The sequence below is a fragment of the Capra hircus genome (assembly GCF_001704415.2).
Source record: "Capra hircus breed San Clemente chromosome X unlocalized genomic scaffold, ASM170441v1, whole genome shotgun sequence".
NCBI classification, from domain to species: domain Eukaryota; kingdom Metazoa; phylum Chordata; class Mammalia; order Artiodactyla; family Bovidae; genus Capra; species Capra hircus.
Genome location: NW_017189517.1, coordinates 2,002,760 through 2,021,286, shown reverse-complemented (window position 1 = coordinate 2,021,286; position 18,527 = coordinate 2,002,760). Strand labels below are relative to the sequence as shown.

Genomic DNA, 18,527 nt, shown 5'->3' with positions numbered 1-18,527 from the left:
GGATTCTCCAGGCAAGAATACTGGAGTGGGTTGCCATTTCCTTCTCCAATGTATGAAAGCGAAAAGTGAAAGTGAAGTCGCTCAGTCGTGTCCGACTCAGCGACCCCATGGACTGCAGCCCACCTGGCACCTCCATCCATGGGATTTTCCAGGCAAGAGTACTGGAGTGGGGTGCCATTGCCTTCTCCGTAGACTTGCTATAAAGCTACAGTAATCAAGACAGTGTGGCATTGGTGAAAAATAGACAAATAGATCAATGAAACAGAATAGAGAGCCCAGAAATAGACCCACATGAATAGAATCAACAGATCTTTGATGAATGGAGCAAAGGCAGTCTCTTCAACAAATGTGCTAAAACAACTGTACATCCACATGCAAAAAAATGAATCTACATACAAATCTTATACCCATCACAAAACTAACTCAAAATGGATCATAGACCAAAATGTAACAAGCAAAACTATAAAACTCCTAGAAGACAACATAAGAGAAAACCTAGATGACACCTTGGATATGGGTATAACTATTTAACTATAATACCAAAAATATGATCCATTAAAGAAAATTTTGGTCACCTAAACTTCATTAAAATTAAAAGCTTTGTGAAAGACAATGTCAAGAGATTGAGAAAACAAGGCATAGACTTGAAGAAAGTATTTACAAAATACATACCTGATAAAGGACTATTATCTGAAATATACAAGGAACTCTTAAAATTCAACAATAGTAAAACAAACAGCCTGATTGAAAAATAGACCAATGACTCATATAGTAAGTGTTAGTCGCTCAGTCGTGCCCGACTCTTTGCTACCCCATGGACTGCAGCCCACCAGGCTCCTCTGTCCATGATATTTTCCAGGCAAGGATACTGGAATGGGTTGCCATTTCCTTCTCCAGGGGATCTTCCCAACCCAGGGATTGAACCCAGGTCTCCTGCACTGCAGGCAGATTATTTACCAACTGAGCTACAAGGGAAGCTCCACCTCCACCTCATCAAAGAAAATGTATGGATGGTAAATAAGGATATTGAAAAGCTGCTTTCCATCATATGACATCAGGGCAATGCAAATTAAAACAACAAAAAAATACCACTACAAACCTATTAGAATGGCCAAAATCTAGAATACTGATAACACTGAATACTGATGATGATGTGGATCAATAGGAACTCTCATTTACTGGAGATGGGGATGCAAAATGGTACAAGTACTTTGGAAGAAGCATTGATGACTTCGTTTTTTTAAAATTAATTAATTTATTTTAATTGGAGGCTAATTACTTTACAATATTTTGGTGGGTTTTGCCATACATTGACATGAATCAGCCACAGGTGTATATGTGTCCCCCCTGTCCCAACCCCCGCCCCCCACCTCCTTCCCCATCCTATCCCTCTGGGTTGTCCCAGTGCACCGGCTTTGAGTGCCTTGTGTCATGCATTGAACTTGGACTGGTCATCTCTTTCACATATGTTAATATACATGTTTCAATGCTATTCTCTCAGATCATCCCACCCTTGCCTTCTCCCACAGAGTCCAAAAGTCTTCTTTATATCTGTGTCTCTTTTGCTGTCTCGCATATAAGGTCGTCGTTACCATCTTTCTAAATTCCATATATATGCATTAATATACAGTATTTGTGTTTTTCTTTCTGACTTACTTCATTCTGTATATTAGGCCCCGGTTTCATCCACCTCATTAGAACTGACTCAAACGCATTCTTTTTAATAGCTGAGTAATATTCCATTGTGTATATGTACCACACTTTCTTATCCATTCGTCTGCCAATGGACATCTAGGTTGCTTCCATGTCCTAGCTATTGTAAACAGTGTTGTGATGAACACTGGGGTACACATGCATTGACGACTTCTTATAAAACCATATATGTTCTTACCATAGGGTCCAGTGATTGCATTCCTTTACTGTTTACCCAAAGGAGTTGAAAACTTATGTTCATGCAAAATGTGTACAAAAATGTTTATAGCTGTTTTATTCATAATTGCCAAAACTTTGAAGTAACCACAATGTCCTTCAGTAGGTAAAAAGATAAATGCTGGTATATTCAGACAATGAAATATTATTCAGCACTAAAGATAAATGAGCTATGGAGCCATGAAAAGACTTGGCGTAAACTTAAATACATAAGACTAAGTGAAAAAAGCCAATGTGAAAAGGCTACATACTGTATGATTCCAAGTATATAACATGCTAGAAAAAGCAAAACTGTTGAGATGGTAAAAGATCAGTGATTGCTGGAGTTGGGGGAGAGGACAAGGATGAATAAGCAGAGCACAAAGGAATTTTAGGGCAGTGAAATTACCATGTGTGATATGGCTGTATGTTATAAATTTTTCAAAACCTATAGAATGTAAAACACCAAACTGAAGCCTAATGTAAACTATGGCTTTTGAGTGATTATGATACATCAATATACATTTGCCCATTGTAACAAATGAACCACTCTCGTGAGGGATATTGATAATGGGAGAGGCAGTGCATGTGTGGGGGTGGAAGTATATGTGTAATCTCTGTACTTTTCCCTCACTTTCACTGTGAACCTAAAACTGCTCTAAAAAAAAGTTTTCTTTGACTTTAAAACAGGTAGGAAGGAGTGAGGGAAGAAAGTAGGGGAAGAGTAGAGGGAGAGAGAAAGAGAGAAAGAAACACTAAAATGCTATCTGATAAACTGTGTTCAAATTCTATGACTTCCTGCCAGTTCAAGCTGTATTGTTTTAACCCTTGTAAAGAGCTGAAATTAAGGCTGTATCCAGCACTTGTCCATCAGTCCATTTCTATAAAGAGTTTGGCAGATTCACAATGATAAGTGAACCGGATACTGAAACCTAAATACAACAAATTATTTTGCTTGTCATTTCTTTCTAGCTGATAATAGTAGAACTCTGAATGTGGATTCAACTGCAATGACTCTACCTATATCTGATCCAACTGCATGGGCCACAGCAATGAATAATCTTGGAATGGCACCACTGGGAATTGCTGGACAACCAATTTTACCTGGTATGCTATTTTTAATCACCTCACAAGTGTTTCTTTTTATTGACCATGTGAACATAAATATAACAGTATGACACAACTTATTTTGAAGTTGACATTTACTAGATTCTGCCTAGAGTGTGCATTTTTGTAATATGAGCTTTATAGCTCATGAATTACAGGGTGGCCTGTAGTTACTAGTATACTCCCTATTGCACTATGGTCAAGCTAGGGGTATATCAGATGCAGGATATGGTCACTGAACATTTAAGTAGTTCATTGAAATAAAAGTACAAGAGAATTCAGCAAGGAATTACGGTTTGTCTAATTTTATACATTTCTTAAGTGAAGCAAATAAACATGGAGCTAAAATGAGAACTTAGACATCCCAAAAATCTTAGGTTCCTAAAGGAAAAGACAGGAGATGGTGAAAAATAACCCAAAGACTATTGTTAACATTGAATAACTGTTCGAATATTTTTTAAAAAAGTAACCTGTAAGAGAATGGGCACTGTGTACTAACTCCATCTCCACTAAAGATAAAAGTCAGAATAAAAATGCCATATCATCTGAAGGGTTTTGTTTAGACACAAAAAACTTCCTGAAATGTCAGAGCAATTAACCATTAAAATGGGTTTGTTAATGTGCCTTCAGTTCAGTTCAGTTCAGTTCAGTCACTCAGTCGTGTCCGACTCTTTGCAACCCCATGAATAGCAGCATGCCAGGCCTCCCTGTCCATCACCAACTCCCGGAGTTCACTCAGACTCACGTCCATCGAGTCCGTGATGCCATCCAGCCATCTCATCCTCAGTCGTCCCCTTCTCCTCCTGCCCCCAATCCCTCCCAGCATCAGAGTCTTTTCCAATGAGTCAACTCTTCGCATGAGGTGGCCAAAGTACTGGAGCTTCAGCTTTAGCATCATTCCTTCCAAAGAAATCCCAGGGATGATCTCCTTCAGAATGGACTGGTTGGATCTCTTTGCAGTCCAAGGGACTCTCAAGAGTCTTCTCCAACACCACAGTTCAAAAAGCATCAATTCTTCAGCGCTCAGCCTTCTTCACAGTCCAACTCTCATATCCATACATGACCACAGGAAAAACCATAGCCTTGACTAGACAGACCTTAGTCGGCAAAGTAATGTCTCTGCTCTTAAATATACTATCTAGGTTGGTCATAACTTTGCTTCCAAGGAGTAAGCGTCTTTTAATTAAATTGAGTGCCTTGGGCAACTCAAATCTTGTATTACCTCTGCATATGACCTTAAATGACCATGAAAGTACTGTGAGTATTGATTTGGAGGGTCACAAAGAAATGTTAGCAAGTAGGCAAATATGCAAATGTAAATTCTTGAATGATTATAAATGATATATAAAATATAAATTTGATTTTTAAAATGAGTTTGTGAAGACATTAGAGAATCACCATATCATGAATCCTGGAGTACTTTTAAAACATCCTAAATGTTAATCTTCCAAATTCACTAAAGGCCAATCTACGCTACTTGCTACTCAAAGTGTGGTCCAGATAACCTGGAAGCTGTTAAGAATTCCAGAATCTTAGGCCACAGCCCAGACCTACTGAATCAAAGCTGAATTTTCCCATGATCCCCACGTAATTCATAAGCTCATTAAAGTTGAGAAACAAATCTAGAGTGATGCATGTAGGGTTGTTGTGAGAATTAAATCGTACTTCGACAATGCCTGACACATAGTCAGTGCTCCAAAATGTTGGCCATTTGAAAATCAAAATTAATATACTTCTCATAAACATTTCTGAAAGGAGTAATGGGTTTTCTGTTTCGTTTTTCTTTCTTATTTCATTATAATAGAATTTAAACTAAAATTTCATATATTATAGCTTTATATACAGTAGTTCTGAATCACAATCTCATAGTCTAGGGCAACTAGATTATCTGATTTGGCTTAAATATTATCAATTCATGGAAGTCTGAGCTGTATGGGTATATATCTTCAAAAATATCTTGAGGCCAGATCTGCTCTGATATCAAGGGAACTAAACATTAGCTTATATCAGATTATTTGTAAATTACCGTATCTAAACATAAATCTGTGCTCACAAAGTAATCTTCAGTGTTTAGCCAGCCATCTAAAATGTGGAACAACAAAAAAAGGCCTAGCTTTGAGAGTAAAAAGGTCATCCAAACCATTGTTACAGTCCCAATGCTTGTGCTTGGGTTAATGTTAAGCCTAGAAAATTGGGATGGTTTTCATAACAGTAGCTCAGATGGCTATTTCTGCAGAAACAGTACCTTGCTTAGTATTTAATAACACAGGTTGCAAGGACAAACAGCTTGTGTTAATTTCTGGCTTTGCCACTTTCTAGCTACATGACCTTGAGCAAGTTATTTGACCTATTTGTATTTTGCTGGAGTCCAACTCCAGCAGCCAGCAGATCAGCTTGAAGGGATGAGCAGTGTCGGCGGGAAATGATGTAGGCTCTGACTCGAGGTACAGGACTACATATTTATTTCAAGCATCAGGTTCTCTTTTATATTTTTTCAAAAGCATTAGGTCAGAGGTTTGACATTTTCAGTTCCCCCTCACCCAGATAATTTTCTCATTGTTGCCCTTCAAACAGAGTTCCTGCTTCAGCGATTCTCTCAGAATCATGTTTACTTGTGATTACATTGTAACTCATGCTTATGTCTGGGCTGCATACCATATTCCTCAGTTTATTTCTTATCTTTCTAAATCCTGCTTGCCCCTAGTATCCTAAACTCACTATCTCCTAAAAAGGCTTCTAACTATTCTTAATTATTCCTAAACCCTAAACTCAGCCAACTTCCTCTGCCATAAACATTTCCCTCACAAACAGGTCTCAGATAACAATCCTTCCCATGGCCTCAAGCTGAAGCCTACGTGTTCATCCTGGGACATTCTTTGTAAAAATCCTTGAACAAATGTCAATGCTTACTTTATAGATTATTTTCTGGGCACAACCGGAGAAGGCTTTGTGCTTTCTCATGCTTCTCTCAAGAACAATAAGCACCTTAACATTCTTTCCAGCCAACTCAACCAAAGAAAGGAAGAACAAGTCAGAATCACAAGAGCTAACTCCTTCATCCTGGGTCCATGCCTGCGGAATGAGGAGAGGGGGCTGGGGCCATGCCTCCATTTTGTCAGTAATGCCTAACATGGCTCCTGACATCTCCCTCTTTCGTATTTTTTAGAGCATAAGTATGAAACTCAGTAGATAGGGCAGAAACACTTCGGTTGAGTATTCTGAAAAGGCACAGGGCTGTTACACAAATCAGAACCAACAGGCACAAGCACATGGCCGCATTAATCATCACTGTAAAAAAGGATCCATGGGAAAGATATCCCTCCAGATTATCAAAAGGGGAATTAGAAAGTCATTGAGAGGAAAAGTCAAACTCTGCCTGCTTCATACTCTGAATATCCTGATATAACTTAAAAATATTGATACTAAAATCTGAATGATTCCAGACGCCTAAAATATGATTCCTAATGTGTTCCCAAGAATGTATGAAATCATTCACTTGTAGAAGGGTAACACACATCCATTTAAATTCAGCATGGCACCTTAAAGACAGCTTAATTTTTAAATCTGTAATATCTTGCCCTGTAAGCAGGACTGCTTCTTCTGCTTCTTCTAAGGCATTGACCTTATTTTCTATTTCCCTATCCATAATTTCCTGTGTAGTAAGAACTACAGAGACATTTTTGGACAGCTGATTGACAAACAGTGCAGTTCAGTTCAGTCACTCAGTCGTGTCTGACTCTTTGTGACCCCATGAATGGCAGCATGCCAGGCCTCCCTGTCCATCACCATCTCCCGGAGTTCACTCAGACTCACGTCCATCGAGTCCATGATGCCATCCAGCCATCTCATCCTGGGTCGTCCCCTTCTCCTCCTGCCCCCAATCTCTCCCAGCATCAGAGTCCTTTCCAATGAGTCAACTCTTCACATGAGGTGGCCAAAGTACTGGAGCTTCAGCTTTAGCATCATTCCTTCCAAAGAAATCCCAGGGCTGATCTCCTTCAGAATGGACTGGTTGGATCTCCTTGCAGTCCAAGGGACTCTCAAGAGTCTTCTCCAACACCACAGTTCAAATGCATCAATTCTTCGGCACTCAGCCTTCTTCACAGTCCAACTCTCACATCCATACATGACCACAGGAAAAACCATAGCCTTGACTAGGCGGACCTTACTCAGCAAAGTAACATCTCTGCTTTTGAATATACTATCTAGGTTGGTCATAACTTTTCTTCCAAGGAGAAAGCGTCTTTTAATTTCATGGCTGCAGTCACCATCTGCAGTGATTTTGGAGCCCAAAAAACTAAAGTCTGACACTGATTCCACTGTTTCCCCATCTATTTCCCATGAAGTGATGGGACCAGATGCCATGATCTTCGTTTTCTGAATGTTGAGCTTTAAGCCAACTTTTTCACTCTCCTCTTTCACTTTCATCAAGTGGCTTTTTAGTTCCTCTTCACTTTCTGCCATAAGGGTGGTGTTATCTACATATCTATGGTTATTAATATTTCTCCTGGCAATCTTGATTCCAGCTTGTGTTTCTTTCAGTCCAGCATTTCTCATGATGTACTCTGCATAGAAGTTAATAAGCAGGGTGACAATATACAGCCTTGACGTACTCCTTTTCCTATTTGGAACCAGTCTGTTGTTCCATGTCCAGTTCTAACTGTTGCTTCCTGACCTGCATATAGGTTTCTCAAGAGGCAGGTTAGGTGGTCTGGTATTCCCATCTCTTTCAGAATTTGCCACAGTTTCTTGTGATCCACACAGTCAAAGGCTTTGGCATAGTCAATAAAGCAGAAATAGATGTTTTTCTGGCACTCTCTTGCTTTTTACATGATCCAGCAGATGTTGCCTATTTGATCTCTGGTTCCTCTACCTTTTCTAAAACCAGCTTGAACATCAGGGAGTTCACAGTTCACGTATTGCTGAAGCCTGGCTTGGAGAATTTTGAGCATTACTTTACTAGCATGTGAGATGAGTGTAATTGTGTGGTAGTTTGAGCATTCTTTGGCAGTGCCTTACTTTGGGATTGGAATGAAAACTGACCTTTTCCAGTCCTGTGGCCACTGCTGAGTTTTCCAAATTTGCTGGCATATTGAGTGTAGCACTTTCACAGCATCATCTTTCAGGATTTGAAATAGCTCAACTGGAATTCCATCACCTCCACTAGCTTTGTTCGTAGTGATGCTTTCTAAGGCCCACTTGACTTCACTTTCCAAGATATCTGGCTCTAGATTAGTGATCACATCATCATGATTATCTGGGTCGTGAAGATCTTTTTTGTACAGTTCTTCCATGTATTCTCGCCACCTCTTCTTAATATCTTCTGTTTCTGTTAGGTCCAGACCATTTCTGTCCTTTATCGAGCCCATCTTTACATGAAATGTTCCCTTGGTATCTCTAATTTTCTTGAAGAGATCTCTAGTCTTTCCCATTCTGTTGTTTTCCTCTGTGTCTTTGCATTGATCACTGAAGAAGGCTTTCTTATCTATTCTTGCTATTCTTTGGAACTCTGCATTCAGATGCTTATATCTTTCCTTTTCTCCTTTGCTTTTCACCTCTCTTCTTTTCACAGCTATTTGTAAGGCCTCCCCAGACAGCCATTTTGCTTTCTTGCATTTCTCCATGGGGATGGTCTTGATCCCTGTCTCCTGTACAATGTCACGAACCTCATTCCATAGTTCATCAGGCACTCTATCCATCAGATCTAGACCCTTAAATCTATTTGTCACTTCCACTGTATAATCATAAGGGATTTGATTTAGGTCATACCTGAATGGTCTAGTGGTTTTCCCTGCTTTCTTCAACTTAAGTCTGAATTTGTCAATAAGGAGTTCATGATCTGAGCCACAGTCAGCTCCTGGTCTTGTTTTTGCTGACTGTATAGAGCTTCTCCATGTTTGGCTGCAAAGAATATAATCAGTCTGATTTTGGTGTTGACCATCTGGTGATGTCCATGTGTAGAGTCTTCTCTTGTGTTGTTGGAAGAGGGTGTTTGCTATGACCAGTGCATTTTCTTGGCAAAACTCTATTAGTCTTTGCCCTGCTTCATTCCACATTCCAAGGCCAAATTTGCCTGTTACTCCAGGTGTTTCTTGACTTCCTACTTTTGCATTCCAGTCCCCTATAATGAAAAGGACATCTTTTTTGGGTGTTAGTTCTAAAAGATCTTGTAGGTGTTCTAAAAGATCTTGTAGGTCTTCATAGAACCATTCAACTTCAGTTTCTTCAGCGTTACTGGTTCAGGCATAGACTTGGATAACTGTGATATTGAATGGTTTGCCTTGGAGATGAACAGAGATCGTTCTGTCGTTATTGAGATTGCATCCAAGTACTACATTTCGGACTCTTTCGTTGACCATGATAGCTACTCCATTTCTTCTGGGGGATTCCTGCCCGCAGTAGTAGATGTAATGGTCATCTGAGTTAAATGCACCCATTCCAGTCCATTTTAGTTCGCTGATTCCTAGAATGTCGACGTTCACCCTTGCCATCTCTTGTTTGACCACTTCCGATTTGCCTTGATTCATGGACCTAACATTCCAGGTTCCTATGCAATATTGCTCTTTACAGCATCGGATCTTGCTTCTATCACCAGTCACATCCACAACTGGGTATTGTTTTTGCTTTGGCTCCATCCCTTCATTCTTTCTGGAGTTATTTCTCCACTGATCTCCAGTAGCATATTGGGCACCTAATGACCTGGGGAGTTCCTCTTTTGGTATCCTATCATTTTGCCTTTTCATACTGTTTATGGGGTTCTCAAGGCAAGAATACTGAAGTGGTTTGCCATTCCCTTCTCCAGTGGACCACATTCTGTCAGAAAAACAGTGCAGTATGCACTTTTTTTTGACAGGGCACGGGAGCCACATTAGGCACTACTGGCAGTATCTCAGTTTTCTCATCTATAAAATGGAGGTGATTATAGTATGTACCTCATAGGATTGCTGTGAAGGTTAAATAATATACTTAGCACAATGCTTGGTATGTAATAAGCACTCAATGAAGGTTTAACTAGTGTCATTATTATGCTATTAGTCATTTTACATGTTATTTAAGATAAAGGAAATATTAACATACTTCCTTCAGATGGCTACTAAGCTGCCATTTACATTGAAAGTACTTGGCTGCTAGAGAGCCAGTGTTGGCTCTACTGAGTGTTCCTCACATCCACCCCAACTAGACATTTGTAACCTCAAGAGTGATTTTAATTTCTACTTCAAGCTCCTTTGCCCTCCTCTTGTTTTCTTAAGGACTATGAAAAAATGGCTTCTTAGGGTCCCCTTCAACCTTGTGATTCAGTGATCATTTCGCTATGGTCCAAGGAAAGTTTTGGAAAACTGTCTTAGAAATACTGACATTTAGTTCAGTAGTGCCCCTCTCTTAAATGTATATGGGGCAATAGTGCTAAACTGACACACTTTGTAAAGCTATGTATAAGATCAGTTCAGTTATATGTGATTTTTTTTCTCTTTTCTGTATTATTTTAGGAAAGTGGTTTAATCATTGAGATTAGAATGTGGGCCCTGGATATAGACTTCCTCAGTTCAGTTCAGTTCAGTCACTCAGTTGTGTCCGACTCTTTGCTACCCCATGAATAGCAGCATGCCAGGCCTCCCTGTCCATCACCAACTCCCGGAGTTCACTCAGACTCACGTCCATCGAGTCAGTGATGCCATCCAGCCATCTCATCCTCTGTTGTCCCCTTCTCCTCCTGCCCCCAATCCCTCCCAGCATCAGAGTCTTTTCCAATGAGTCAACTCTTCGCATGAGGTGGCCAAAGTACTGGAGTTTCAGCTTCAGCATCATTCCCTCCAAAGAAATCCTCAGGCTTATCTCCTTCAGAATGGACTGGTTGGATCTCCTTGCAGTCCCAGGGACTCTCAAGAGTCTTCTCCAACACCACAGTTCAAAAGCATCAATTCTTCAGTGCTCAGCTTTCTTCACAGTCCAACTCTCACATCCATACATGACCACTGGGAAAACCATAGCCTTGACTAGACGGACCTTTGTGGGCAATGTCTCTGCTTTTGAATATGCTATCTAGGTTGGTCATAACTTTTCTTCCAAGGAGTAAGCGTTTTTTAATTTCATGGCTGCAATCAACATCTGCAATGATTTTGGAGCCGAAAAAAATAAAGTCTGACACTGTTTCCACTGTTTCCCCATCTATTTCCCATGAAGTGATGGGACCAGATGCCATGATCTTTGTTTTCTGAATGTTGAGCTTTAAGCCTAGGTTCACATAAATCCCTGCTTTGCCATTAAGTAACTGTGTAACCTTCGACAATTTACCTAACCTCTCTCTGAGTCAGTTTCTCCATTTGTCAAACAGAATAATAATAGCATCTATGACTCAGCATTGTCATGAGGATTACTGAGTTAATACATGTAATGTAAAGTCTTAGAATGATGCCTGACTCACAGTAATTCCTCAGTGAAGTCAGCTATGATTATTATTATTATTTCAAGTTCACATCTGATAGATGACTCACAAAAAATGTTGAATTATGACTTATTTCTGTTCTTAACAACAACAAAGTATAATGAATGCAGGGGCACATTTGTCCCTGGAGAAGCACTGGACAGTGGCAGGTAAAGAGAGCAGTATGTGTCTGACAGTGCTGATGACTGCTCCCTGTCATCCAGAGAAGTAGAAGGTGGGCACTACACTCCAATGCTGCCTACCCATTTTCTTGCTAGAATCTGGGAAATAGGGGGGCTGCAATATTTTTATATAATATTTTAACTGAATGGAATAAAACATCCCCGTACTCCTCTTCCTACTGCCCCAAATTCCTTACATTGGAAAAGGCAGCAAATGAGCCATACAGAACTGTCTCATCTGGCCTATCTCTGACAATAGAAAAGGCTTTGTCAATGATGAAAAACAAATGATATATAAGCTTTCTTGACGTCCCCCAGAGAGTTCAAATGCACACTGTCATGGATGCTGAGTCTCTTGGACACATATCTATCATCAGGGCAATGTCTAGCTTAATATATTCATTGGATGGGGAACAGAGACAGGCCATCTCTGGGGGTTGTTATGGAGCTCCCTTTCATCTAACATGGTGTTTTTTGGACAATTGCTATTCAATAAAGTTAATCCACAATGATGGCAGATTAGAAGGTCCCCTCTGGCCAGCTCCTGTCTTTCCTGCAAGAGTATTTGCTTTTCCAAGCTGGTCAAATAAGATTAATGTTACTTTTCACATGAAGGGAGCCACCAAAAAGAGTCAAGCTGCCTTTTTAAGGAACATTGTTCTGCCTGTCATCCCGGATGAATCCAAGAATGGACCAGTTAAAGGGTACTTGCTGAATACTGTGTGTTGCTTCCTTTATTTTCCCCTAAATTAAAATATCCTTAGCAAGCAAATGGAGCCTGTGAAATCCCAAAGAAGAAGTGTTCCTCATTATGGTGGCTCCACTGTATTGACTATGCCTCCTCCATAATGAGAGATGTTGGAAAATATGGACTCATGGACCTTATTCCCAGAGCAAGACCCAGCCCATCTATGAAAACTGTCATTCTTAAGAAGTTCTCACTGGACATAGCAGGCAAACTCTGATGAGAACAGAAAGAAGAATGAAGATGTGTGACACATGATAGCTCACTGTGCTCCAAGCTCCTCAAGGAGGCCCAGACTTGGGTTTCTGTTATTTTAATATTTTCCACAAATAGAATGTGCCTTCAGTGGCAGATAAGGTTGAGATTCTGAGAAAGGAGAGCACTATTCATCATCATGGTGGACACTTCACCAAGAGCCAATAATATATAAGCCAATGTACCAAACAGAACCAATGTCTCTCAGAAACAATCTTGAATCCTACCAAGTGATGGTACTCTCAAGACTTCCCAAGGAAACTATTATGAGGAATCCAGTAGAGTGTGATGGTTTATTTATTCATTCATACAAGAAATATTTATTGAGGCCTGCTGTATGTGAGAAGCCCTCACTTCAGTTCAGTTCAGTCACTCAGTCATGTCCGACTCTTTGTGACCCCATGGACTGCAGCATGCTAGGCCTCCTTGTGCATCACCAACTCCCAGAGTTCACTCAAACTCATGTCCATTGAGTCAGTGATACCATCCAACCACCTCATTCTCTGTCGTCCCCTTTTCCTCCTGCCTTCAATCTTTCCCAGCATCCGGGTCTTTTCAAATGAGTCAGTTCTTCGCATCAGGTGGCCAAAGTATCGGAGTTTCAGCTTCAGCATCAGTCCTTCCAATGAATATTGAGGACTGATTTCCTTTAGGATGGACTGGTTGGATCTCCTTGCAGTCCAAGGGACTCTCAAGAATCTTCTCCAACACCACAGTTCAAAAGCACCAATTCTTCGATCATTGCCTTTGAGCTCAGAATCCAGTGGCAGAGGCAGCAAAGTCTGTATCACTGCACTACAATGATGCAAGTGTCATAGTAGATAGATATGGAAAAGTTTTGTTTCATCCAGGGTGGAATGGAGGAGGTGTTAGGTGGGTAGTGGTGATCAGGGAAGTTTCATAGAAGGGACAACATTTGAGCTCAGTGTTTAGGGATATATAGTTAAATGTCCGGTGAAAAAGACAAGGAACTAACAACAGTCCAGGCAGAGGAAATGGGACACCAATGACTGCAAGGTATGCAAGATTATACAGTATGGGAACAATTGTTAAATCCTGAATTGATTTCCATCACCCCATTCCATGAAACATTTGAGGCAGCTTATAAAAAAGATTACAGTTAAAGAGAAAAATTACAAGTAAAATAAACCATCATCTGGGAAAATATAAATGAGAATAGAAGGTGAAGGCCATGTAGGGAGAACTTAATTAGAATTCAGATGTATAGGTCATAGAATCCCACTCAGTTTCTAAAGGGGAGCTGCACTTGTGACCAGGTAGCCAAAACAAAGGCAATGGCATCCCACTCCAGTATTCTTGCCTGGAAAATCCCATGGACGGAGGAGCCTGGTGGGCTGCAGTCCATGGGGTCGCTAGGAGTCGGACACGACTGAACGACTTCCCTTTCACTTTTCACTTTCATGCATTGGAGAAGGAAATGGCAACCCACTCCAGTGTTCTTGCCTGGAGAATCCCAGGGATGGGGGGGCCTGGTGGGCTGCCATCTATGGGGTCGCACAGAGTCAGACACGACTGAAGCGACTTAGCAGCAGCAGCAGCAGCAGCCAAAACAGAAGGGAAACCTGATCAGTTATATAGTTTGCATTTTCCCTGTAGAAAAAAATATATCAATCCTCAGGAGAAGTCATGGCACTTAACACATGTGTATCTGTGTTTGACACTATAGTTCTGAAAGGATTTTTTCATAGAAATCTTCATATATAGTGGTGCACACTAAGATAGTTGAGCCATCTCCAAAGCCCAAACACTGGGATGTAACCCAGGACCAGCTGATTCTGCATTCCTTAGTCTGATGCAAAGTGTAGAAGCTAAGAATATAGTGTATTTTTTATGAAGCTGTATTTGCTCAATTGAAAGGACTGTTTTTTATTCAGAGATTATAGATTTCCTATATTTTTGGTTTTAAATGTTCTGTCTTTTATGAATTGCAAAATGGTACATGGTTAGTTTTTGTTATTTTTTTCCATGTCTTTTCTTGGCAAATTAAGAGGTTGGCAACCTTAAATATATAAATGTATATGCTTTTATTTTATTCATCTCTAAAATCCAGAAATCTAGGAACCAAAGATGAGGTGTGAAATGTCCTCCCTAATGCCTTCCCAAAGGTGTTCACAGCATCCCTGAATCTGCCAAATGTTCTAACAAGAACACAAAGAACAAAATAGGAAGGAATAGGGGGAAGGTGGGCTATAAAGATAGATAATTGCAAAAACTTATACTAAAGAAATAAAGCTTCATTGGCTGAAATTTGGGATCAAAGTTGATATTTATTAAGGAGAGTCTTTATGAGCTGAAATTATACCACATAACCCACCCAAGCCCAGCTTACTGCCTCATTTGTCATTGTAGGCCCTGCCTCAGCTTTCCAACTAGCCTGAAGCAGGGGTTTTGGTGATTTTCTGGAGAAGCAGGACAGATTTTTGGTAGAATTTGAGAGTCCCTGTGCAAAAACTTAGAAATGTCCAAGATGGCTTGTTGTAAGGTCAAGATCTTCTCACAACTTAGCCAAGCTGTGCTTAGAAATCTGTGTTCCCTCTTCAGGTTGTCTGCCTGTAAGATTTTTTCAAGGATCTGTGTAGAGAGAAGGCAGTCAGGACTGTAGTGAGTTAAAATTTCTCAGTACCCAAGTGTAATTCTTCATTTTCTAATGAATTTTGTAGGAAGTCTAAAGAGATAGCAATAATGTACCATAAATGTATACCTGAATTGGAATCATAATTTTCTATAAAATAGCTTAATTATGCATATATAATTAGATCCTATTTGGAACACTTATTTTAGACTAATCCAAGGTTGCATTTCAGTGGTTTTATTGTGCATACAGACTACCTCCTTGTGATCAAGGGTCTCTGGAATACCTAAAAGATTAGAAATGCCTTTAATGGATCTAGGGGGACTTGAATGGGGAGAAGTCACCTTTCTGAGGGCAGAGAGAGGCCTCCAGCCAGCCAGAACCAGGGTCCAGTTCTGAAAAAGCAAGCAAGGTAGTAAATACCTCAGCTCCTATATCTGCCTATCTCTAGTTCATACATTGCCACAATTCCAACTTCACCTGTAAGTCAAAATTGAGACTTTGGATTATTTTTTTTTTTTGGTTCCTTCAGTATTCTTCTCTTAAGATAATCTCAACTTCCCTAACCACAGAGTTGTGTTTTCTGGCCTTAATTAGCTTTGTTGCTGTAAGATAGCCCCCTCCAGTCCATCTCAAGTCTCTCTGGTTATAGAGCATACAGGATGGTGCTTGGAGAAAGAATGGGCCAGACCCAGGGCTGAACCCTTCCCTTGAGGTGTCTAAGGATGCCACCTTGGGCCAGTCACCTCTCTCTGGCCTCCAGTTTATCCCCCTAAATTGTGGGGATTAAATGAGATAATTCTGTTTCAGAAACCATCCAGCATTGTGTTTGAAATACAACTCTCAAAAATGCTACTTTCTTTCCCCGAATCATTACCGTAGTGAAAGTCAGTTGAGACTTTGGATGTAGAACAAAGGCCTCTAAATCATCTAACACTGTGACAATACATATATTGAATATGTCAACAGGAAATTTTGGCTGTGGAGATAAGCAACTTTAAGAAAGCCTTTTGCACAGGAATATTTGAAGGACTCTACAAGTTGGATAGGTAGAAAACAGAGTTTATTCTGACAAAAAGTATTGTTTTCTTCCTGCGGACCCATGGACTTTGTGAAAAGCGGAGTAGACTAATGTTTGTCCAACTCTTTATGACCCCATGGATGGCAACCTGCCAGGCTCCTCTGTCCATGGAATTTTCCAGATGAGAATACTGTGTGTTGCCATTTCTTCCTCCAGGGGATCTTCCTGACCCAGGGATCAAAGTCACATCTCCATTGTGTCCTGCATTGGCCAGTGGATTCTTTACAGCTGAGCCACCTGGGAAGCATGGCACCTTGGCAGGGACAGATAAAACACTAGGCTCAGGTGGATCCTTCCTTTCCATTTACACTAGGACCCTCTCCACATGGTCTCTCCAGCATGGTAGTCAGACTTGTTACATTGTGACTGAAGCTCTCATAGCAAGCATTCCCAGAGACAAGTAAACATTTTCTGTCTCTTGAGGCCTGGCCCTGAAAACGTGCACCACATCCCTTCTGCCATATTCTGTTGGTCAAAGCAGTTCTAGAACCCATCCAGATCCTCAAGGGGATGGGGCATAGCCCTTACCTCTTGACAGAAGGGGAATCAAAGAATTTTGTATCCACCTTCAATCCACCATGCTTGGAAAAAAGAATTATACAGAAACATTTTGTTATTCATCTACCATGTTTTTAAGCATACCTGTTTCACCTTATACCTGTAATTAAACTAATACATGAAAACAGTTGCCATAGTACACTGAGAGGTGGTGTAGTGGTTAAGAGCATTAGAGTTAAACCGATCTGGATTTGAATCCTAGGTCTTGTCTCGGTTACTGGCTGTGTAACATTGGGCAAGTGACTAAACTCTCTGAGCCCCAGCTTATTTATCTAGGAAAGGAAAGGTAATAATAGTACCTAGCCCACAGGTCATTTAGAATGAGATTATATTAGCACAGTCCCTAGCACAATGGAAGCACCCAATAAGCAATTATAGTGATGATAATAATAATTGATGATAAAGCATTGTAACTCTTTGCATGGCTTTTCCCAAACTGAACTATGAGGTTGATGATTTTGTCTTACTCATTCCTTCAACCTCAACACCTGCAGAGGGGCTGGCATCGAAATATTTAAGGACATACGAGTGGATAGACATGTGGAAGATTGGACGGCAGCAGAGAAATGACATATGCCTCCATTGCAGCTCCCTGGCTCGGTAGGCACAGAGAATAGGGGACAGTAATATTGCTGGATAACTACTCTAGGCTGAGTTAAGTGCAAGTTGCTAGGCAGCAGGAAAACTTAAGGCTACACTGAAACATTACTTAAAAATCATGTAATAGAGATGTAATAGAGCTGCAAGTCAGAGGATCAAGCTGGCCCAACTACAAAACAACATTTGCAGCATTTCCATTAAGCTGAAGTTTGGAAAATACATGAATCAGAAGAGGGAATACAAACCAACATCTTATGACACTTCCACTAATGGCTATGTCAAGAATCAAGAAGGCAGTAGGGAAAAGGTTTTAGAAGAAGATATGGTAAAAGCAAAACAGAATAGGGCATTTATTGTGAAAGTACTTTGGGGGGATACCTTGGCCTATTCCACAACCCTTTTACAAAATAATTTCAAATCTTCAGAAGTCTGAATTCCTAATGTAAAGTGCTAATACTATCTACATATTAGCTGTATTCCCTCAAGTCAGAATAGGATCTGGAAAAGGAAGAGAACTTTTCTGGTATTCTGTTCCCAATGTATTTTAAATTATTGGACTTCTTTTTCAGGTTCTGCAATACTTCTGTAAGACCCATGATTTCAAACAGTTATTTTTCTATGTTGGTATTAGAAATTCAAGTCTACTTTGGTCTTCATGGTTGAAGATAAACAAAAGAAATAATCAATGTGATAGGAGCCCTTGAAATGTCATGTGCAATGTACAACCTGCCCTCCAGCAAGCCCTGCTAGGCAGTGTAGCCTATGGAACTCTTGGCATATTGAATCCAAAGAAGAAAGGGAGTTTATCTACTCTGGCTTTAGCCATATGTCATGAATATACTTGCTTTTAAATGAATTTCATAAAATATTAATGTAATCATACTGAACAGCACAGTGGTGAGTACATCAGTCAAGAGTTATATTTATCCTGCATATTTGTTTTTTGTTTGTCTCCATTTATTAGTAGACAGTACATGGAGACAGGCATTTCATTCTCAGCTGAAGTGGCAAAACTTGTTTAATGAACTGATGTTTCTGTAATCTGTGGTGAGGTGGAGTTGTGAGTGACAGAACTG

At 40.2% G+C, this 18,527-nt stretch overlaps 1 protein-coding gene across 3 annotated transcripts in view; it reads left to right on the top strand.

Annotated features, from left to right (window-relative positions):
- Positions 1–2,877: 2,877 nt before the first annotated feature.
- The window catches only part of ENOX2 (ecto-NOX disulfide-thiol exchanger 2), an 82,543-nt gene continuing 66,893 nt past the window's right edge, over positions 2,878–18,527 (top strand). For all 3 annotated transcript variants that reach the window (XM_018044265.1, XM_018044264.1, XM_018044266.1), the window contains exon 1: positions 2,878–3,015. In XM_018044265.1, the coding sequence (XP_017899754.1) occupies positions 2,919–3,015 (97 nt within the window). In that variant the 5' untranslated portion in view covers positions 2,878–2,918. The remainder of the gene's footprint in view (positions 3,016–18,527) is intronic.